Source organism: Monodon monoceros, unplaced genomic scaffold (assembly GCF_005190385.1).
Source record: "Monodon monoceros isolate NGI ecotype Baffin Bay Population unplaced genomic scaffold, NGI_Narwhal_1 Super_Scaffold_14, whole genome shotgun sequence".
In the NCBI taxonomy this organism is placed as follows: Eukaryota; Metazoa; Chordata; class Mammalia; order Artiodactyla; family Monodontidae; genus Monodon; species Monodon monoceros.
This window is the reverse complement of record NW_021703770.1, coordinates 9222969-9246830: the sequence shown is the minus strand read 5'-3', so window position 1 is coordinate 9246830 and position 23862 is coordinate 9222969. Positions and strand designations below refer to the sequence as shown.

The 23862-nt window shown below is 38.3% G+C and overlaps 1 protein-coding gene across 13 annotated transcripts in view; it reads right to left on the bottom strand.

The window, feature by feature from the left end:
* Nucleotides 1–212: 212 nt before the first annotated feature.
* FAM49B (family with sequence similarity 49 member B) overlaps nucleotides 213–23862 on the bottom strand; it is a 155175-nt gene continuing 131525 nt past the window's right edge. For 8 of the 13 annotated variants that reach the window (XM_029222844.1, XM_029222843.1, XM_029222848.1 and 5 more), the window contains 8 exons: nucleotides 19795–19900; nucleotides 13577–13713; nucleotides 12113–12190; nucleotides 10010–10126; nucleotides 9022–9101; nucleotides 7268–7394; nucleotides 5753–5823; nucleotides 216–953 (listed from right to left, as the gene is read on the bottom strand). In XM_029222844.1, coding sequence (XP_029078677.1) covers nucleotides 890–953; nucleotides 5753–5823; nucleotides 7268–7394; nucleotides 9022–9101; nucleotides 10010–10126; nucleotides 12113–12190 — 537 coding nt within the window. In that variant the 5' untranslated portion in view covers nucleotides 13577–13713; nucleotides 19795–19900 and the 3' untranslated portion in view covers nucleotides 216–889. Of the gene's footprint in view, nucleotides 954–5752; nucleotides 5824–7267; nucleotides 7395–9021; nucleotides 9102–10009; nucleotides 10127–12112; nucleotides 12191–13576; nucleotides 13714–19794; nucleotides 19901–23862 lie in introns of all 13 variants that reach the window. The other 5 variants (XM_029222840.1, XM_029222837.1, XM_029222842.1 and 2 more) reach the window with 1 other exon arrangement.

The following is a 23862-nucleotide window of genomic DNA, read 5'->3' as shown; positions in this document are numbered from 1 at the left end:
AGTAAGTCAAGGAGAAAAGTCAAGTATGGCAAGATCACTAGTCTTACTGCACTTAGCAAGATTTTAAAAGCAATTAAAATGATAAAAAAGAAAAACCCAGCCCTGCCCTAAAAGAAGGAAAAAATATGTAATGTGTATATACATTCCATAAAAATATACATGGGGAAATCTCTAGAAGCCTAAAAACAAAACACCAGTAAACCAAGCCACACTTAGAAAAATGAAAGCTGATTTTTATTTTATCAACAGCCATTCTTTAAACATGAACATGCATACGTAATATTCTACGCACACATCACAGTTTTTAACATTAGTTAATAAAGGTTAAACACACAACATACATCCTTACAAAAAAAGTCAAAATGCAAACTTAAAACTTTAAACAAAAGTCTTACTAATTTAAAAAAAGTTTGTGTTGGGTACCATTTGTACAACACAGTTAATTTAAACATTTTCATTTTGGCTGCACATGAAAAAAGCGGCAGTAGAAAATAAAGTCATTGAGGGTTTTTAAATAGCAGAATAGGCAGTTTTGCCATGCAGGAGAAGCAATATTAAATATTAGTTTTCAAAAAAAATCCACATTTAAAAATATTTAGTTCAAGTCACAGAATTTTTCTCAGTAGAGACCCCAATGCAATGCATAATTAGCTGCCTTAGATGGCCTGTTTGAAAGGACAACATCCCTTCAGAGTATAACTTTACTGATTTTGGCACAGAAAAGAAGTCTTAAGAACAAGAATATGATTAAAAAAGAGGGAGAGGAACAGAGGAAAGAAATAAAAAGCAAGAGTAAATGAGATAGTAATTGCAATCACTAAAAACTGTGCATTCTCAGTCACTGCAGAATACTGTCTTCTGTCTACAGCAGGTGCTTATTCCAGAGCTGTTATTGCAGCATGGATTTAATCTGCTTGGAGGTAGTCTCATCATTCAAATGTTTTGTTGTGTACCTAAAAGGGAAAAACATCAATTTCAGGGAGTGAGCAAACAAACAAACATAACCTGCATCAGGTTCTACAATTATGGTAAGAGAGGCAACTGGCCAGGCAATCTTCTCTCACAAAATTATGCCTTTTCATTCCAGCTTTAACCCTATTCAGGTCCTGCTAGCTTATGCTCCTCTCACCTTTTAAACAGAAGATCCAATGGCTGTTTAACTTATTTAGAACTACCTGGTTAAATTCTAAAGTAACTTCTCACTCAGAGGAAAATAATTGCTGTCCTATATCAGGGGTTGGCAAATTAGAGCCCGTGGATCAGATCCAACCCACCACCTATTTTTGTAGGGCCTGTGAGCTAAGCATATTTTTACATTTTTAAATGGTTGGGAGAAAAAGTCAAAAAATAGTATTTCGTGTTAACGTAGAAATTACATGAATTTCAAATCTCAGTGTTTATAACATTTTACTCTAACAGAGCCATGCTGATTCACTTAAGTACTGTCTATGGTTACCTTCTTGCTACAACGGCAGAGCTGAATAGCTCTGACAGACAACACATGGTCTAAAAAGCCTAAAATACTTGCTTATTCTTTGGTCCTTTACAAAAAAAAGTTTGCCAACCCCTGTTCTATTCTGTATTTAAGACAGTTCAACTATTTCAGTTCTGTCATATCCCAAAATGTTTCAATTCTCTAAGTGCCTTATTTCCAGGCAGATGTGCTTTGTTTTAAATATGTAAATGCAAATTAAGAACCTAAAAAAGAATCACTAGGAGTGATTATTATTTTACGAGAAGATTCACCATAGGATTCTTTTTAATGGCAGAAATTCAATAAGCAGGCCTGCTGTGTGTCAGGCACTGTTCCAGGAGCTTACCACCTAGCAGAGGGAGAAAGATGATAATACACTACCCCTACAGAAGGGGTATTAGGAGCAAAGGAGGAAAGTACTGGTGGGGCCTTAGAGACAAAGAAAGACCAGGTCACGCAGACACTACAGGCCACAGCGAAGAGTTTCGAGATTATTCTGAGGTTAATGAAAGCCAGCGGAGGATGCTGAGCAAGGGGGTGATGTGCGGTTCCTCTCCGGTTGCTGAGGGAGAAGCGCAGGGAGAAGGAACAGCAGGGACCAGCCGGGGGGCTGGGAAGGCCCAGTGACCCAGGCTTGCACCGCATTAGGAGCGATGCCTGAACGGGGGGCACATTTTGGACATAATTCACACAGAACATTAATGCCGGATCCGTCAACCTGGTTCACAAGCATTTCACATATCTTTAAGAAATGTATCTCTTTAAGGAGATACACACGGATGGTCTCTCTGTGTTAAAGAAATTTAAACTCAATTCTCCTCAGGTTCATTTCATATCAATTTAAAAACTGAAGAAAGTACCTCAACTCAAGTAAATCCTTAGAGAGGTAAAGAGACAAATATGTGCTTCAGTAAGTCTGTGATATACTCTACAATTTTACTCAGAGGTCACCTCCATACTGTTCTCGTATTACAGAACAAGACACCAGCCTGGCACATAACAGGTACTCAATTAATATTTGTGGAAGGAAGACAAGAAGCTAAGCAGCCAGCCTGAAATGAAACTCTGTAAGGGAGAATTTTTACACTAAGTGGTAGGTGATGTAGCAAAGACTTAACCTTTCTGTTTTATTTCCCAAGTGCAGATAACACATATATCGCTATACATCATCCTACTGATGTCAGAAAATAAGAATTTTCAACATCCATTCCTTCATTTCTGTTGTTTCCATCTCCTTTACACAGCTGCACAGTGGAAAGAGCCAAGTAACAGGCACGACAAAATGTCAAGTGCAGAGTAAAGCATGACTACTCAGCAGTGGACTGTGCCCGTGCAGGAGTGCTGAGCGCCTTCCTCTCTACCCAGGTATGAGCTCTCGCTCCCCCCGAGGGATGTGATCAGAGCCTCCTGGACAGAGCCAGTCCAGAGGCATGTCGCATCACCATCACACTCTTATCAAGAAAAGGCCAATGGCATCTAACATACGTGAAAATAACGTATGAACATGTATGGTATTATTTTACTTTATGCATAAACACAAAGTCCTTTTCCAAGTGCATATGACTTTTCTACTGAAGAAAAGCAACTATTATTTACGTTTCTTTTTAAACTTAATGAAGAAGGCAATTATCTAGCACTGAACCTAACTCCCAGCTCTAGCTTTCATTTTCTGTCTCTTTTTTAATCAAAGGCACTTGGTTCCATTTCCCCACCTGTAAAATGCAGACATGGCTCATTGCTTTCTCTTAAGCACATAGTATAAGCTGGTGGGAACTGTATCATTACCACAGAAAAGCACCCAAAATAGGCAACGTGTATATATATGCAACTACACTCCTATTTGAAACTTGGCTCTGAGGAAAATGATGGAGTGAGCATCTCTAATAAATAAGCTATTCACTAAAAGAAAATAATGCAGCACAAAAGTGTTCCATTTTGTAGAGGCAGAACTAACAGCACTCGCACAGCACTCTGGGAATTCCAAAATGCTTTCTTAACAGCACCTTCTTTGCTCTGAGTGAAGCAGATTAAGCGTTAGGTTGGTTTAGTCTGAGCAGTGTTTCTCAAAGTTTCAGCATTATCTACAACAGACAGGGTGTTTATCAAATGACGTGCCTGAGCCCCACCCCAGACGTAATGAAGAGACTCTGTGGAGGTGGTAACCTGGGAATCTGCACGTCCCTTTCCATCCAGATAATTCCAAAGTACACTGAAGTTCAGTCTCATGGTACACCTAAGGCTCAATGATGTAGCATCAAGTATATGGGATTTCAAGAATAAAATCCTGCATTTGAAAATAGATTCCAATGCTTATTATTAGCTATATAATCTTTAAGCCTCTCAAGAGCTTAAGGTAACTACTGCATGATGGAGATACCCCCAACACCCCATGCCCACCACCTACCTCACTAAGCTGTGGTAAAGATTCAATAAAGCCACAGACATGAAATTGCATTGTAAATGTACAGTGACATAAAAATGATACTAATTATAACCACTACTACATAGCAACAAGTATACTGATAAACTTTACAAAACCTCCCAGGTGAAAATTAAGAACCAGACACAGAATATGTGTTTCACTATGAATAATAACAGTTCAAGAGTTCTCTCTGCAACAACCTTTTCTTTTCTGATTTCCATTATAGGTTTGGAAAGAAAACTGAAAACTGACAGGTGGCTCTCGCCTCAGTGGTGCTTCTCCTCCTCTTTCCCTCAGACACAGATCGCTGTGTGGGAGACTTCAGCACCCTTTCACTCACCGCCACCGCCCTCCTTTGCCTTACACCAAACTACTTTTACACTTTGAAAAATAAAGGTAAACTCTGAGTTTTTAAATTAATGTTTGAAGCACAGTCCCTTCAGGGTAAAGAAATATGTAATACTAAAGCCTCTTAGACCTCTATTACCTCTCACTTTAAAAAAATGTCCTGTCACTTGCTGGCTTTGGAAGAGTCTAACCAATCCGAAAGAAAGGGCCTGGGAGAAAAATCAGGCTGACTGGGACACAGGGAGTCCTCAGAAAGGGACCAAGTAGGAAAGATTCACACAACCATAAATATTGGTAAAACCAATGAGAAATCTCCAGAGTAAAAACTTAAGGTTTTTGATAGGCTTACGGTTGAAATAATTTGACATTGTAAGAATTTTGTTGTTGTTGTTATATTACGTTCCTTAAGCGTTTGGTGTTCGTTTAGAATACAGCTCCTTTATTCAGCAGTCACTGCTTGTAGAATACTCTTCATCATCTTAATAAAATAATTTCATGGTTCCACTCAGCTGAAATACACATCCTAGATTTTGCTTTATGACTTACCAGGTGACGAAGTATCCAAAAGGAATAACAATCTGTTTTGCTCACAGAACATGTGGGGAATATAATACTAAGCTGGAAATCATTTTATTCTATTATGTGAACTACAATGCACTGCAGTGAAAAGCAAAGACGGCCTATGACCTCAAAAAGTCACTAAAGGAGTATTTCTGCATTCGTATAATTTTTGTGTTCAAACACAAAATAATCAAGTAACAAGCAAATCATCTTTTTATGTTAAGGAAGTTATACTACCAATTAAATATCTGTAGTCAAGATATTATAATGTGCTGACATTTTCATCTAAAAATATTACAGGATTCTTAGGAGCTTCAGTAACTAAATCAAGTAAGTCTAAGCTGAGAAGACATCAAATAATGACTACTTTATTTTCATTGTAAGAAATATTATAAGAAATGCACAAAAATAATAGAGATCTGTATTATGAACATAGCAATGTAATTATACTATATTAAGGGAAAAGAGTCAGTTATTAAACAGATTGTATGGTATTATTTTGTAAAAAGATAACTATTATATAGAGCTATGACTATATACAAGTGTTTAAAAAAGAAAAACTCTGGAAGGATATATACCAAAATGTTAATAGTGGTTTATTTCAAAATAGTGAGGTTTCATTATTTCCTTCTTTTTCTTTAAATTTTCCTGTTTTCTGAATTTTATTTACAATTATTTTCATTAAAAAACAAAAAATAAGCAATCCTCGCTTCAAGGGGGGCAAAAAGTGAAAGCCAAACTCTTTAGCAAAGAAATGAAGCTATTTTCATTTACACACACACACACTTATTATAAAAATATTGTTACCAATATCTGAAAGCAAGATTACCAATAAGCAAAATGAGCTCTTCACATTTCCAACATTTATATTCATGTGTTAGTCATATTTTGAAGCATTTTCTTAATACATTTGTTCTATACATATATACCTTTACATGTATACACACCTGAGAGCATTGAGAAGACCTTCTACACTATTAGGAGGCTGGTCCTTAAGAACTTTGATACAACCTTTCATCTAAGTAGAAAAGGAAACGGAAAAGGTAAAACATCGATTTTTCATCTAACATTCATTCTCAAAATAGTTAATACTTAAACCAGCTCCATAACTACGCACTCATGAGAAATTACACACTAGAAATGTCAAAATAATTATTCTTAGAATAGGGGAAAAAAATCTACCTAAGTGTTATTTTCAGTTTGTCAATCAAACAAAACTTTTTGGGAATCAAATCAGACAAACTGAAGCACCACCCACACTAATGGGAAAACTAAGGGTTTACTAAAGGGAGGACTTCCTGGAAAAGGTGTTGAGTAGCCTTTTAAAGGACAGAATGGACACACTTGTACGGAAAAAAGACACCTTCCAGGTAGACGAACCCCATGACAAAAGTAATAAAGTTCACCACATGCAGAGGACAATATTTTGCAGGGCCGAGATGACTCACACAGGGGAGTTTACAGAGGGCCTCGAAAGGCAGAAGGACTCATTTGGAACTGACAGGGATGGCAGGAACTCATTACAGGCTATTTTGAAAGGGAACAACTCAATGAAAATGATCTGTAAGGAAGATGAGCCTGATTATCGTGAAAAAGCATAACACAGTAGAAATACCACAGGCTTTGGAAGCCATGGAGATGTGGGTTCGGAATCCATGTACCATTCACTAGCAATTATATTACAAACCTCTCTAAACTTTACTTCTCTGCTAGTACAGGGAAAATAGCACCTATATCCTAAGAGTATTTTCAGAGTTAAATGAGAGAACAAATGTTAAAATTCCTGGGACACAGTAATCACTCAATAAATGTTGACTTAGTTCTCTTTACATAGAATAGATATGAGCGAAGGCAAGAAGACTGCCTAGTCATCAGTAGTCTACATGTGAAATGCAAAGAGCCTGAAGCCAGCTGTCAAAGGGTAACTGGAAGACAACTCTCAGTAAACTACAGGCTATAACTTTTATGAACCAGGTGTGAGAGCGAGGAGAGGACTTACGAAGCAGAGAAGCCCAGGCTACAGCCACAAAGCACTATGACCGGGAGGAGGAGGGAAAGATGCAGTCCTCAACTTTTTGCACTGAGGCACCTCGACTGGCTTTTAATATACATTTGTAAGTAAATCATTTAAAATGGGCTTTGGCCAAAGGAATGAAAGGATACAATAAAAAAAAATTTGTCTGATTATTTATTTACATATATTGCCAAATATGTAGAAGTATCACTTATCAGTACTGAGGAGATACTTTAAAAGACAGTACAGTTATCCTTCATTCATTCTATTCCATCTCTATGTAGGCTATAAGAAATACCACAACAGAGAGGAAACCAAAATCCACTATTATCACAAACTATAAAAATAAATTCTGTGACAGAGTGCAGCTTGCCAGCTCTTTAAATAAAAACCTATGGTTTCCACTTACGGAAATTATTGGTAATTATATAAAACAAATATAACTTACATCAATTTTTGAAGTTTTGGCAAATGCTCCCACTGGATGTACGTGGTCATAGAGTATTATGACGCCTACCATTACCCTCAAGCAGAATGACACTGTTTCTTCATTTGTAAATCTGCTTCTGTATTCCCTGGAGGATAGAAAAGATGGATGGATGAGGCACATCACAAACTCATGAGCTCACTGATGCTCAAAGTTGTATTCTATTGATATCTAAAAGGGACGCTAAGCTTATAGCCCCACCTTCTCTGCAATGAGATTCCCAGAGAAATGACGGGGGTGGAGCAGTTATCACTTACATATTCTGGTCTCTATATGCACGTCGGTATATTACCCCTTCTGCTTAGCGGAGATGAGACAATTTTAGAGAAATCAAAAGTGGCCCAGGGACTTCCCTGGTGGCACAGTGGTTGAGAATCCACCTGCCAATGCAGGGGACACGGGTTTGATCCCTGGTCCGGGAAGATCCCACATGCCGTGGAGCAACTCAGCCCATGCGCTACAACTACTGAGCCTGCGCTCTAGAGCCCTCGAGCCACAACTACTGAGCCCACGTGCTGCAACTACTGAAGCCTGCACGCCTAGAGCCAGTGTTCTGCAACAAGTGAAGCCACCGCAATGAGAGGCCCGTGCATTGTGACGAAGAGTAGCCCCCGCTCACCATAACTAGAGAAAAGCCCGTGTGCAGTAACGAAGACCCAACGCAGCCAAAAACAAATAAAAATTTAAATAATTTATTTTTTTTAAAAAAGTGGCCCGAAGTAAAAGTTTGGGGATGGGTGCTCTGAAAGGCTGTCACCAGCAATATGGTGAAAAAGCCACTAGCTTAACAGAGAAAGTACATTTGCTATTTAGGGGCTAAGCTGATATAAACACATTATTGTGTTTACTGGATTTTAATTTCCTAAAATTCAATTATATTCTTCTCTCAAATGGGAAAAAGGAAATAGCACTTTTGTCTACATAAAAGGCAGCATGGCATAGCAGAAAGAGTCCAGAACCAGAATGGAGACATCCAAGCACATGTGTGAGGTCAGCTACTGTGTATCAGTCCCTTCATGCCCCAGGACCTTACTGCCCTAGATGAGAATGATGATAATATGATGATTAGCAGCTGCCCTCTTACTTCATAAAGTTTTCCAATAAGATGAGTATATAATAGTGCTTTGGAAAATAAAAAGCTCCACAAAAACTAAAGTTATCTAGGAAAACCATATATTATTCAGGAACACAGGAGGAATTCTTTCTGCCTGCTGACAGGAAAATCCAGACAGAAAACACTGTGGTACATGTTACAAATGGCTTGAGAGAGAGGAGAAACCTAGAAGAGAATTTAGCTGAGTGTTGGGTTTAAAAAAAAAAAAAGAAGACTGAGACCTAATATTGGGAGAAAGGGATAAGTAGAACAACTCTAGCCCTCTAGGAAAAAAGGGCAAAGTTCTCTATGAAAAGGGAACGACAATGTTTATGAGAGGCATAACCAGATGCGCTTTTAAGCTCTTCCCCTACTCCCAAAAAAGCACCAAAAAATCCCTATTCTGAAGAGTCTGACTGGTCTGACACACCTGAAAATCAAATGTACTTTATATGTTTAACTAGAACTTACATTAAGCTGTCAAATTATTTTAGTTTTGTTCATATGTTAGCATTACATACTTGGGATATACTTAATTTCCACCTTCCAAATACAACTTATTCACATCTGGACAATCATTTCAACAGGACTGTTCAAGTGAAAAAGATCAGTGAATACTCACGGTGTTTCAAGCATGACTCTGCACACACTAGCCATGGTGCTTAGACAATCTGTGGTATTTTCTATTGGTAAATTTTTATTCTGTAAAAGTGTATGGAGAACAAAAAAAGTAAGAGTGACAGTTATTACTCAAGAAAAATTTAAAATCTAGCAAAACATGAAAAATTAGCAACTTTAAAATTTGGTCCCTACTCTTAATTTTGTTAAAAAATGCACTAGATTCTAGGTACTGTTCTAAGCTCTGAGGATACAGCTATGAGCAAAAGAGCTAAAAGCCTCCTTTCTCCCAAGAAGCCCTTACATTCTAGAGCTGAGTGGAAACAACCACAATACGCAGACAAGGCCTCATAGCCACAAGGTACTTGGAGTTGATGCTACAAGTACTGGGAAGTCACTGGAAACATTTTAAGCAGAGGAAGGGAATGTGGTTTATGTCTTAAGAAGATTACTTGGCTGCTCTTTGGAGAAAGGACTGCAGTGGGTCAAGAGTGGAAGAAGTAAGAACAGTCAGAGCAGGAATGCAGAAATGCAAGTGAGAAGTGGTGGGCTGATCTAGAGAGGTAGCTAGAGGTAGCAAAGGGTTAAGTTTTCAGATTCAGGGTATATCTTGTAAGAAGAGCCAATAAGACTGCCTTGCCTGATGGAGTGGATGTAGGGGGTGAGATAAAGGAAGCAATTCAGGATGATAATCCTTAAGTTATCTGCTTGCACAGTGTTACTGTTAGTTGAGATAGGGAAAACTGGAGAAAAGGCGGGATTGGGAAAAACAATCAAGACTTCGGTTTGGTCATGGTACTACTGAGGTGTGGCTTATACATCCAAAGGGCGACTGCAAACAGGCGGTAGATGTGCACACATGGGCCTCAGGGAAGAGGACCAGACCCCGTGCACAAACTGCATCTCAGTCTATCAGCTTAGATGGTCTTTAAAGTCATGGTCTCGCTCAGATCATCCTATCTTCAGACAGGCAGAAGAGTAACAATGCTTACCTCTGATACAAATTTTGTTGTGGCATCACTTAAGGTTTTCAGCATTGGGGTTGCCTCAGCATAAAACAAAGACATTCGATTTGCCAATTCATTATTTACTTCATTTTCTCCTTCTGCCTGTGTGGAAAATAAAGACACTTGATATCAGCTCATAAGTTATTAAATAATATTATAAAAGAGCCTAGGCAGGGTGCCCATCTAATGCTTGTTAAATTAATCTAATAAATACTCTTATATTTTAGACCCTCAAATGCACACAATACTTAAATACTCTTTAAAAATAAAAAGATTAAAAATAATATTAAGCCATTTTAAAAAAGATTAACTTTTTAAAAAATACTTTAAATGATATTAAGCAATTAAATAAAACCTTGATGGGCTGCCTACTGTATACAAGGGATCATCCTAAATGCTATGGAGGATGGAACGATGCCTAGGACATCGTACCTGCCTCTATTAGGAGCACATAAGTACCCACACAGCAGCCACAATAACATGCTAAGAGACAAGGGATGAAGGGGGGGGGAGGGGAAGACTAAGTTAGACTGGAAGAAACTAAACTGGACTCATGGAAGAGTTTTTTTGTAGGTGATGACGGGCAGGCACACAAGGTATTCCAACCAGTCAGGCGGAAGAGCATGCTTTCAAATGCTTGGTAGAGTGTAAGTCAATGTAGTCAGTGTAATAAGGGACAGCAACTACTGAAAGAAGGGCTGGAAAGCAAAGCTGGGGTAGGACTAAATCCTAGCTTAAGTGAAATCCTAGCTTAAGGTCATATTTTTCTTCTGTATGTAATGGGGAGCCACTTACAGTGTCAAAAGAAAGGAATAACAATTCAGTCAATCTTCTAAATAAATTTAACTAATGATAGTGGGCAGATTGTACCAAAAAGAGACTGTATGTCAGAAAATACATTCTACAGCTATTATAGAATGGTTGCCAAAAAGAAAGTGGGTATTAGGCTCTCAACTGGGATAGAAGTACAAAGAGATGGAAAGGGGGGCAGTGAAGAGATGTGAGAGAGATGTCACTTGACAACGACTGGATTTACCTATAATTATTGAGAGCAAAAGACAGTACAACGATGATTTCAATGCCTTTGCCCTTGATGCATGGCAGGATGGCTATAATAGAGGATTGGGTGATTTTATTTTATTTTATTTTACATGGTGAGTATGAAAAAGACAGATGATAAGGTCAGCCTCACAGAAGAAACCAAACTAATGCATATACCAGAGGCTTCATGGAAAAGAAATCTTTCTTCCAATCCAGGCCTGTCTTAGAGCAGCTACTTCATAAAATATTTATTCAATGGTCTCCTTTGGTTGTTTTTTCTTTTAACCTCTTATGCCACTTATCACTCCTTACAATCTTATATAGTATTTCTTTATTAAACTATCTACTTGAGGCCAGGCCTGACCCTAGGAATTTTCTATTTTTCATACCAATTAGCACAATATATTGATAGGTCCTCAAAATATCTAGAGAAAAAGATAGTATTTTCTTCATATTTAAGGTTTTACTTATGGCATTTGACATGCTGGAGAAAAGGGTACTGAACAGCTTAAAATGAGGAGAAGTCAAGATGCTAACAAACCAGAAGAGATGCTATGCTAGCCAAGCAACAGGCACAGAAGCCATTTCTCACACAGCCATGTCAGACACGGACATGCTCGACGTCCAGGACCTCACTTTCCCATCCTGCCAGTGTTAGTATTTCTCCTGTCCCTGGTCAGTTTCTCCCCAGGACTCTTCCATTCTAAGAATATGGGGACAAATAACTCATAACCACTAATTCACACAATTTTTGTGCAGTTAAAATGAGAATACAAAGAGAAATTTTTAAGTATCAACATTATATAGGCAAAAAGCAATTTTACTGGATTAGTTACGGAATCAGGGCCTGGGTGGAAAAATAGGTAAAAACAATATGGTCTGCTACATTTTGCTCTTTCTTCCCACAGCTGTGGGTGCCCATAATTACTAACTTTACTACTAGCTTTAGCTTTACCTGAATGAATGAATGCATGAGCAAAAGATTAAACTGAACAAACTGAGAGCTGAATTATTATTACCACCCTGTAATTCAAAGCATTAACTTACTGGAACATTATTAATCCTCATACGACTCAGTGTCCTTCTGTAATAGCTGAAATCATTCTGTATGGCAGGATTTGTCATCTAAAGAAGATATTTATGAAAGAAAAAGGTATTACTTACGAAATATGGTACACAAATTAAGCGAAAGATATACTAGTCATAATTAGTTAAGTAACATTCCCTAATTTGTAATATCATCCAATATGACTACTGCACTTAAGTTACATAACACCGTGTTCAGTCACTACTGAACACAGAAGACCATGCACACTGTTTTTCAGTCAGTCAGTATACTTTCTTTCTTTCTTTTCATTAATTTCAGGTAATATACTAAAAGTCTGTTTACCAAAAATGATATTACCAAATAAACAGAAACAAAAAGGAATGTGTAGGCACTTATTTTGGGTTATTACAATAAAGTATATATAGGGTCAACAGGGCAATCTTCAAACAGACTAAAACTTTATATACGAATCATTTGTGCTCAAAGTATTAATAAAAGAGAATAATTGTCTATGATACAGTGTTGATAAAAAGCTGCAGTTAGGAATCCAGCTCTTCCACTTTCTAGACAAGATACCTGAGGTGCTGAAAAGTCAAAGGACCTGCTTCATAACTGGTTACCGTGCCAGAGCCTAAAGTGGAACTAAGGTCTCCTGATATGGAATTCAGTGCTTCTTTCTTTACACTCTCACTCCTTCCAGCAAAAAGGACATTTATAGGTAGGTAGGTAGGTAGATGGAAGGAGGGTGGTGAGAAAGAGAGAGGGAGGGAGATGGGTGAGAGAAAGAAAAAGTATCTTAACATTTTTATATAGAAGAATGTTGAAAAAAGTGGGGATGAGCAGAAAAAATATATTAGAAAAAGCCAGTATTGTTGTTTCAGAGATGATTTTTAAAATGAAGTTAAATGAAAACTGATGGACTTCCCTGGTGGTCCAGTGGTTAAGAATCCGCCTGCCAATGCAGGGGACACGGGTTCAATCCCTGGTCCAGGAAGATCCCACATGCTGCGGAGCAACTAAGCCCGTGTGCCACAACTACTGAGCCTGTGTTCTAGAGCCTGCGAGTCGTAACTAGTGAGCCCGCGAGCCACAACTAATGAAGCCCACGCGCCTAGAGCCTGTGCTCCACAACAAGAAAAGCCACCGCAATGAGAAGCCCGCGCATCACAATGAATAGCCCCTGCTCGCCGCAACTAGAGAAAGCCTGTGCGCAGCTATGAAGACACAGTGCAGCCAAAAAATAAATAAGTAAAATAAATTAAAAAATGAAAACTGAATATTGGGTAATTTGCTGTTTGCTATGTATATACCAAAAGGCCTGCGTAAGTGTTAAATCCGGCATTTTTGCTAAGGACCAGCAGGCATTTAAACACATTTTGAAAAGGTCTCCAGGCATCTCCTCCTAGTGCTCTTTGAAAGACTCCTGATTTCCGTAACAATGAGGACCAGCAGAACAATCCTACCTTGAGTTCATCAAACCGGAGTGTAAAATGAAGAATTTCTGCAAACTGTTTAGCAAGAGCCTGCTCTCGCTCTAGATGCTGGGTAGGAGAATACGGGGTACTTGTCAAGGCTCCCAGAAGACCTCTTAATGCTGCTTCTAAAGAAAAAAAGATTAAAATGTTGTTTGTACCTGATATTTGTTTATTAAAACGTGAGCGATTTTTAAATGTTTTGACTTCAATTCCCATAAAAGTAAGGTCTCTTTAAAAGCCAGATTCTAAATGTAACACTCAAACTGAATACTGTTTACTAGAATAGAAACCCTGAAGTGACTAACTCAATTTCTGTAAACACAAATTCAAAATCATGTGGAATGTGAATGAGATACCAGGATCAAAGGACAAATTTTATATTATTTTCACATTCTACTGTGTTGATTTTTATGAAATAGTAACTGTTACTACAGCTGAGTAACTTCTTCAAGGGCACTGTGGCCACAGAGACAAATCGGTACATGGGTGTGAATGAATTACCAACTTCACATACTTTGAATATACTGTTTATTTATAAACACAAACTGCTTTCTTTCAGTTACTAAAGGAAACCAAATATTTGGTTTAATAATTAGCTCTCTTCAGTGTTTTAGAACTTGGTATCTCAGGACCATAATATAAATATTCTAATTTATTATATAAATAAAACCGTTCCTTTGAAACAACTGCTACTTTTGGAATGCCAGACGTAGCAGTTTATTTTATATTCCATTTAAAAATGGAAATACTGACTGCACTTCAAAAAAAAAAAAAATCACAGAAATCAAACTATTTCAGTTACAGAATCAGAAAACAATGGTAGATCCTACTCAGAGAAAACAAGAGCTTACAGAGTTAGACGGTCATCTGATGTTTATGAATATATGTTCGATTAATAAATATTTATTAGTGATAACAAATTTATGTCAGATCATCAACCTTTCACTTAAAAAATACCAACTCTACCGTTTATGAAGACCCAATTATGAACCAACATTCATACTTACGCATTTAACCTAGTCTGTCATTTAACTTTCACCATCAACTGTGACATCGGCATTACAGATGGAATAACTGAGTTTCAGAGGTTAGACCCCCAAGGGTATAGCTCATAAATGCCAGGTGTTTCTGATTTCACAGCCCTATTTTTTCCACCATAATAAGCTGTTTCTCACAAAAAGCGACATTCTAACTAGCCTTCTGCAACCTTATAAAAGATTAATTTACTGATCAGTACCAACAGTAAGTACTCCTTATGTGTCTATTATACGGCAGGTACTGAGCTAGACACTATTTGTAATCCACACAGTAACTCCAAATGTCAGCTACTATCCTTTTCTTTATGTAAGTCAGAAAATGTACTGATGGTCTAACATGTGCCAGGCACTGGGGGAAGATGAAGATGGACATGCCCTAGGCCCACACAGCGCCTAATGATACAGAGAAGAGAGACAACTTACTACAGCTGGGATGTGTGTTAAGAAGGAGAAGGGCACGGCACCGTGGAAAGGTATAAAACCGGGACCTTACCTAGTTCAAGACTCAGGAAAAGACCTCCCTGAATACATGACATCTGGGCTGAGACTGGACTGTGCACTAAGAATGAGCAGGGGTTTGCCAATAGGGCAGGGAGCCAGATCCTGAACTGAGAAGAGCGTGACACAGTAGAGAAACGCACAACAACCAGTACAGGGGAATGGAGAGGCAAGAAGGAGAGGAACCTAAGACTAAAACAACACGAGGACCATCTGTGTGCCATATTAATAAGCACCCTGGCCATGTCATCATAATGTCCCTGGAGAAACTATTTAAGCAGGGTAGTGACATCATCAGATTAGCATTTAATAACTCCACTTCATCTGCAGTGTGGAGAACACACTGTGGGAGTATGGATGGCTTCTAGAGGTGCAAGAGTGGACGTGAGGATCAATTAAAAGGAAAAAACTTTTGGCTCTTTTGAAAAATGGCTTACTTCTCCCACTACTCATCTCATGTGTCAGCATTAATGTAAGTGGAAAACAAAGTTTGAGAGATGTGAGAACAGGAAAAACCATTTTAAAAACAAAAACAAAAAACACCAATACTGTTACAAGCTGTTAAAGAAAAAAGAAATTCTCATTTCCTGGATTTGATCCAGCCTCAGGGCGAAGTCCAGCATCTACAGTGCTCACCGCTCTGGGGAATGGGAGACACTCCTCAGCCCCACACTGAGGGGTGAGTCAGGTCATGGCTGACCTGAGATGGCCAATGACCGGGGAGAACTTCTGTCCGTGAACGGCTCAGTCCTCAGTGGCACATCTCCCATGAAAGAGAAACTCAAAATGATAAGGCTGCTTACTTGCCTTTGAAGCAGCTAGATCAGCCAGGGGCCCTCTGCTGATACAAGACAGTCCTACTAGACTACAGTGCCCTGCGACAAGAGGGGAATCAGAGACAGAGGATCTCAGAAGGTGGCTCCGGTCTCTGGCTGAGTTAGAAAGAAAGGGAGGTCAAAGAACAGATGATGTAGGGATTGGTCTCTCTGATGAAGCTCCTGAAACAAAATGATGTGGTTATGACTCTTACAAAAGGTAGACGGCAAGGAGGAAATTAGTGGACTACTTAAGCCCTAAATTCTGGAAAGCATTAGCTGGTAAACCAGTGCAGAAGCCAAAGCTATGTAAGAAGGCTGCAAGGAAGAGACTGAACGGAGAAATAATGACAGATCAGTCCACAAAGTAGATCCAGAAGGGGAAACAACGGATGACTAGGAAGAGAAGGCTCCTTTACAGACAAGAGCCATATATTCGCACCTACTGCCAACCATCCACTATCAAAGAGCAGGCTTTGAATCCCCAGAAGAGAACCCAAAGGATATGGAGTGCGGGGGATCTGAAACAGCCAAGAGGTAATACCACCATTGTGGGCAATTCAGAACTTTTTGAACAAATTTTGATAAATTTAGCCCAGTGAAAAGGAGTCAACACGTTGGATAGACTCACTCACTATGACCCCTGGAGGTGGCCCCAATAAGCCCCTGGAACAGGAAGACTGAGGAGACACAAAGCAGTTTATGTACTGTCTGGCCACAAAACCTTCGCTCAGATAGCTGCCTCAACTGGGAAGGCCTCAGACTGAAACAAGCAAGTACAGGATGTTTCCCGTGCCAGCAACGTTAAACCATGTTGGCAAAGCTCAGTGTCTTCCAAATTAGTCAAGTGGTCCCTTCCCTGTCCCTCTATAAATATGCAAACCAGCAAGGGATCAGGGTCCCTCTTCTGGAGTACACCCCATGGTTTATCTGTAGTGCTTGAACCAAGCAACCTTCTTGGAATTCTGAAGGACCATGTGCGTCTTCACAGTTGTGCGGTATTCTGTGTGCTGTTTGTGGTGTTTATCCTCATCTCTGGCTCAACAGTGAGGTAGGAAGAAAAGAGACAACAGAGGTTAAGTGGACTTAAAGCAGAGGGTTCAACTGACTGGAGGTCCAGATAGGATACTGAAGCTCAGAGAATTTAAATGATGTAGCCAAGGCCACACAGCTAATAACTGCAAACAGAGGAATTCAAACACAGGCCATTATGCCTTGAAAGCCTAAAATCCATTATTATTGCTTCTCCTGAATATCCGACACATATTTGATATATCAGATGTACGTACTCATTTATCTATCACTTGCTCACTCATTCAACATTGAGCTCCTATCACGTGCAAGCAAAGACATGTACCCTGTCAGCAAGGAAACTGGAAACATTATAAACCGGGTTATTGGCCGAGAGATGAGGAGTAAACCACCAGATCTTAAATTTGTACTTTGTTCATACCTTTACAGAAGCCCTAGACTACACAATGAAGGTTCAAGGCTCCCACATGACAGAATAAAAAACTGATAGCTTTCTGCTATTACCTGTGTTACTATATCCTCTGCTGAAACGGAACCCAGCACCTGTGCCGAAACACACAACACTAACCTGATGTAATTCCAGTAGTTAAAATATGAGAAAATACGTAAGCCTGATGGGTTTGGTCTATTTTATAATTATTATTTTTTTTTTTTTACTGGCAAATGCTAAGAAACCAAGATGAACTTGAGTAGGACCTGAGCGGCATCTAAAGCCATTTAACTTCGAAAGCGTCTAGGAACGAGCAGCACAGCAAAACCCTAAATAAGTCGTGAAGATAACTAAAATGGAAAGACCTAGGCTCTCTGAGGTTACAAAGCTACAGACTACGTAGATACTTGACTGAAAGAACTGACTGTCATGCTCGAGGAAAATAATTTATAATTCTTATTTCTAGTAAGAAAAGGCCAATTTAGGGCTTCACTGGTGGCGCAGTGGTTGAGAGTCCTCCTGCCGATGCAGGGGACACAGGTTCGCGCCCCAGTCCGGGAAGATCCCACATGCCGCGGAGTGGCTGGGCCCGTGAGCCATGGCCGCTGAGCCTGCACGTCTGGAGCCTGTGCTCCGCAACGGGAGAGGCTCACAACAGTGAGAGGCCCGCAAAAAAAAAAAAGGACAATTTACACAAACACTTCTGTCTCAACTATTATTTGTCTTTGCATTTAACAGTGTATACTGCATCTAAGGAAAAATAGCAATTCTCTTACTTTTTAAAAAATATGCGCTTTTTAAAAAAAAACACAGAACTTCACAGGACTTCCCTGCTGGCACAGTGGTTAAGAATCCGCCTGCCAATGCAGGGGACACGGGTTCGAGCCCTGGTCCGGGAAGATCCCATATGCCGCAGAGCAATTAAGCCCGCGTGCCACAACTACTGAGCCCTCGCTCTAGAGCCCATGAGCCACAACTACCGAGCCTGCACGCGGCAACTACTGAAGCCCGCATGCCTAGATCTCGTGCTCCGCAACAAGAGAAACCACCGCAATGAGAAGCCCACGCACCGAAATGAGGAGTAGCTGTGGCTCACCACAACTAGAGAAAGCCTGCACAGCAACGAAAACCCAACGCAGCCAAAAATAAATAAATAAATATTTAAAAAATAAAAAGCTCAAATTAAAAAAAATAATAATAGAACTTCAACTTTGAAGCAGAGGTTGTAAACACAAATGGCCAAGTAGCTAATATAAAGACATAAAGAGAGCAAGATATAAAAAACCAGGATGCAGTAGAGACCCACTGCAAACTAGAAAGTACACGCCCTAACTACTGGACACAGAGTCAGTTTGCCACTTAGCTTCGCCAATTGAGAGGCAGATCCATTGCTCAACTGCTGGCTAAGCTATTGATTTTTCCAAAGCAACCGAAGACTTAAAACACACACAACACATATAATTACCAATTTTAAAACCTGGCAATTAATCAGGAATTTTTAAAAACCACGTGGGCCAAACAAACCGTGTCTCAGGTCTAAATTTAGCTTATGAGCCGCCAGTTGACTTCTATCTTACAGTACTGGTTTCCTTATCAAATTGTATGTACTCATTTAGAATATATAACACATTTTTATGATTCAAAAAGCAAAACTATATAAAAACATGTATCAAAAACTTAAACTGAAATGTTTCAAATTTCTGACACATCTATACCACTCCTCCCCTATGCTCCCAACTTCACAAAGTTTACATCTTTCAAATTACACAAGCAGCTAGAGAGCTAAATCTTACCTGTTCTACCTCCTCCTTCTCCAAGAAAAAGAACTCCAATTTTGCTTATTCACTGTATTAAAGGCACAATTCTGATCTCTGAATAATTGTTCCCATGTGAGGGCAGAAGCAGATGGTCATGAATTCTTGTTACTTAATGACTCCCTCGATAACTTCGCATATAACATTAGCTTCCTATTTCTCATCTCGTACAGCTTTAGGTACATGAACTGATCATAATCAGCCATGATCTTAAGAACACAAAAATCTAAATAACCCAGGAGACCTCGGATTAGTTCCCACATATGGGAAAGGATGTGCTATGGAGCTGGAGAGAAATTCTACCAAGCTGTTTCCCATAGTAGGACCCTTTAAGCTGCAAAAAATCAGAAATTTCCTTACGGAAGTCAAAATTTGTTGAGGAAAATGGTCTAAATAAATTGAACACCTGGTTGAACAGGATGACAGGAAGATTATGCTATAATCTCATAGGCTACCAAGCTGCTTTACTTATGAAACATATAAATTTAGCAGTATGAACACAAAATACTGTAAATAACTTCCAGTATCAGTAACTGTCTTTCTCACTAGGCAAGTCATAATGACAAAACTTTCAACTTACCTAACCTCTGAGAAAACTCATAAAATTTCTTTAATTTGCCTACTAGTGGAACAACTGCACCCCATGCCTTCTCTTGCAACTTCTCATCTGCTGGATGCTGGATGGCCTTCAAAATCCAAAGAATAAAAATAGTTAGATTTTTAAAAAATCACAACAGTATTATTTTTACATTAAAATATAGGTTTTGGCAAACACAGGAAACCCTGGTATAGTCCATGAAATTCAGAATAATGGACCCAGAAATGCTGAGAGTGGCCTTCTCAACTCCATGGATACTTTAAACCTATTATAATACATTCTTCGTTATTCTTGCAATGGATATGGAGAGATGGAATAAAAAATGACACAATGTATGTTTGTTAGGTATATTACGCCTTGATACTTTTTAGAGCCACAAAAAGAAACCAAAATGTTTCCAATATCACAGACAAGCTTTCTTAGAAATTCTGTTTTAAGGATTATTTTCGTAGAATAAAAGGAAACCAAAAAAGGCAGGCAATAATGAAATAAGACCCAATCTGGGAAAAGGCTAATAAACTTTCAATAATTCAAATTCCAGGGTCCAAACTAGTTTTTAAAAAGTTACCAAACACTTGAAAACCTAAATCAGCCTGAAAAATGTGATTCAGAAATTGTCACTTATCCCCTCCCTGTAACTAAAACTCTATTCTGGAATCTAAGTTTTTTTTAGGTTTTCCTGAGTGAGGTGAAAAACTAGTTTCAAATGTGAAAGGGGAGAAAATAAAACATAATCTAGAGACTCTAAAATAAACATGAATATGCTCTTTCTCTGCCCAGTCTTCTAAGCCATCAGGCAATCATTTGTAAATATAGAGGGTTATTCCCAAAGAAATATATTTTCTTGCTTTCATCTTCCTTTTGCTTACAGATGCCTTTCTTCACCGTTTTTCCACACCTTGGTTTGCTTTCTCTAACATCTTCAAATGAGCTAAACACACCATCTGAAAGGTGAAACGCATAACCAACGCCTGTTTGTAACATATCTGCAATCTAAATGGCACACTTAGATTTTCCCAAGACACTAGTACTCTACTCTGACTCCATCCATACAAAACCAAAAAATAAGACAGCAAAATAAAACTGAAGCCAGACAGATTTAGAAGATGCTTCAAATAAATTAGCTACAAACTAAATAAATGGGCTATACATTGTTTAAGCAACTTGCTTTATAAGCCTGCCATTGTATTCAAATTTTCTTGATTTTTTTTATATAAGCAAATAGGAGTCTGAAATGAATCCCACTTATATGACTATCTAGAAATATTGTAATGTTAAAGAAAACCAGACATTACAACATGTAACAATCCTTATTTCACATTGTATTAATGTGACTATTTCAAAGGGACTGTGATATTATCTTGATGTATATGAAAAAATCCTTTTAGCCTCAAGTCCAGTCTCAATGGTTTCATATCAAGTAGTAAAAATTTGTTTATTACTTGGGAAATAAGCAAATAGATAGAATTTTTAAATTTATTTTCTTCTCCTCAGAAGTCTATCCAACCTTTCTTGCAAGGATCTAAAAATGATTTTCTAAATATCAGCTCATTCTCATAATATTAAAGTGCTCCAGCAAGTGTCACCCATTTTCATAACTGAATAGAGTTAACTATTTCCTTGGCCCTGCCTTGCCTGGATTTAGAACTGAAGACACTGTCTGCTCTTTTATGAAAACATTTTATGGTTCTCCTTATAATTCTGATTCTTTCTCCTCTCAGATCAGTTTTACTGCTGTTAGGTAACATTTCTGGTACAGCACCCATCATAGCCCAACATGAAAAAGAGCACTTAAGTAAGATGTCAATGGTGAGGTTGTCATGGAGCAAATATTATAACTTTCATTTTCAAAAATGTTAAAACTGTTATGGATACATCAAAACATTAGGGAAAGTTCTTATTTCCCTCTCTAGTGGTTTATTCTAGAGAGTAAGCTTTGTTTATTTAATAGATTATATCTTAAATCACATTTTATTCAATTTTAGAGTCATGTTTAATAAAGTACTATTTAAACAAATACATATATAATCCACATCATTAGCATAGTAATAACAGTAAACTCTCAGTCTATGTTCTATGTGTCAGCTTCTATGTGTCTTTGCTGATGGATTATCTAACTTTATCCTCAAAACGACTCTATGAATTGCTTCTACATTTTTTCTATGATGAATAAGGTGGCCATAAAGGTTTTTACATTTCCCTCCCTCTTGAATGATAGCCTTTTGGAGAATATTTTCTAAAATTAAGTATCTGATAGAAGAGTATAAATAATTTTACAGATCTAATTTTATACCTTGCCAAACCGACCTCAAAAAGATACCATTCTACAATACCACTTGCATTAAGACTACCTGTTTCTTCATAAACCAACCAATATTAAACTTTTAATACTTTATTACTGTGTGCAGTAAAACTTCTTGACAGTGGTGGGCATTTATTGTAAACCTGAACATTTTTCTATTGTGTGTTTTCTCATAGGTAGAATGGTTGTTCTACTAAGTCAATTAAGTCTTCACATTGACCTATGGCAGTTTTGGTAGTTATATCTGTTCTTTATGTATTTGGTATATACTCAGCTTTTATATGTTTAGGGAACTTGAAATTCACAGAAATGGTTACATGCCTTCATTTACTGAAATCTTAAGGTTTTACTCAAGCTAATAATATTAGCAAGATTAATCTAAAGCTCTTGCATTTATTTCTTCAACAGTTACTAACTGCTTACTAAGCACTATACTAGGTGCTGATAACACAAAAATAAGTAAGAAACCAAGTTTACCCTCCTCAAGCTAGCAGTACAGCAGTGGAGATACAGACATCATATATCAATGGTTTAAAAAAAAGTGATGGCTACCATAAAAAAACATGTGCAAGGTGCTATGGCAAAAGAGTACAGGGAAGTAGAAGATTATTGAGATTTGAAGGAAGGAAAAGAAAAAAAGAAGGGCATATTCCAGACAAAAACAAAGGCAAGTAACTGTACCTACGTAAGACATTCAGGAAACAAGCAGTCCAGTGCAGGAGAGGTAAAACATGGAATTCACATCATCTATAACTTCCCTGCTAATGAAAGGACCAACTGCTAATCTAAACTAGACTCCATGGAACCCTTTAACTCCTCCTTCTCCTTTACACTAAACATCCAGTCAATCACCCAAACCTGTGGCCCCTCAGTCCAAAACACTTAGTGACTCAGTGTCTTCAGGTGTGTGCACTTATTTCTTCCTTTACTAGTACTCCAAATGTCATCAGAGGAATCAGGTTCGATATGGTCTGTAAACCCAAGAGACCAATCCTTGAAAACCTCTGCACTATTAGTTACAGAGAAGAATAACAGAAACAGAAGGGCAGGAAAAGATGAAGCAACAAAGTGTGAGCTATGCCTTCAAGAAATGTAATGAGAAAAAGAGAGATAAGGTCCAGAGGCCAGGGAGTTTCTTTGGGTAGTATAGGACACTTGCGTGTATGTGTACATGTGCCGGGAAGGAGTCAATAAAAGAAAAAAGAAAGAAAATGTAATTAAGAGAAGGAAATTAAAAGAGTAAAGTTCCAGAGGAGGGTGGAGAACAAAGGTAGAGAAGTTAGTCTTGGTAAGAAGTAGGGACCGCTTCTTCTGAAAAAAAACAAAAAACAGAAACAAAAAAAACAGAAGAAATAGAAAAAAAGATGGATGGAAACCTGGATAAGTTCAGAGGTTTGGGAGAAGAAAGCTGAGGGAGACCACACCAAACATTTGCTCTGTGGTATCAAGTCATCAGACAGAGTTGAGGGGGTCCAGATCACAAGGATGGCTTCAGCTTTCTCCTAGGAAGCTTAGGAGGAGCAGAAAAACAGACTAGCAGGACAAAAAGAAGCCACAGAAAGTCTCATGTTCTCCCCTCCAAAAACAATATAAATAGCCACCATGGATACTGTAAATTTCAGGTGTGAGAATAAACCAAAAAAATAAACTTTTCTTTAATATATATAAATTACATATTTATAGAACCTTGTTTTCCTTTTACCCTTGTATCACTGCAACCACTTTTGAAATAATGCAAGTGATCTTCC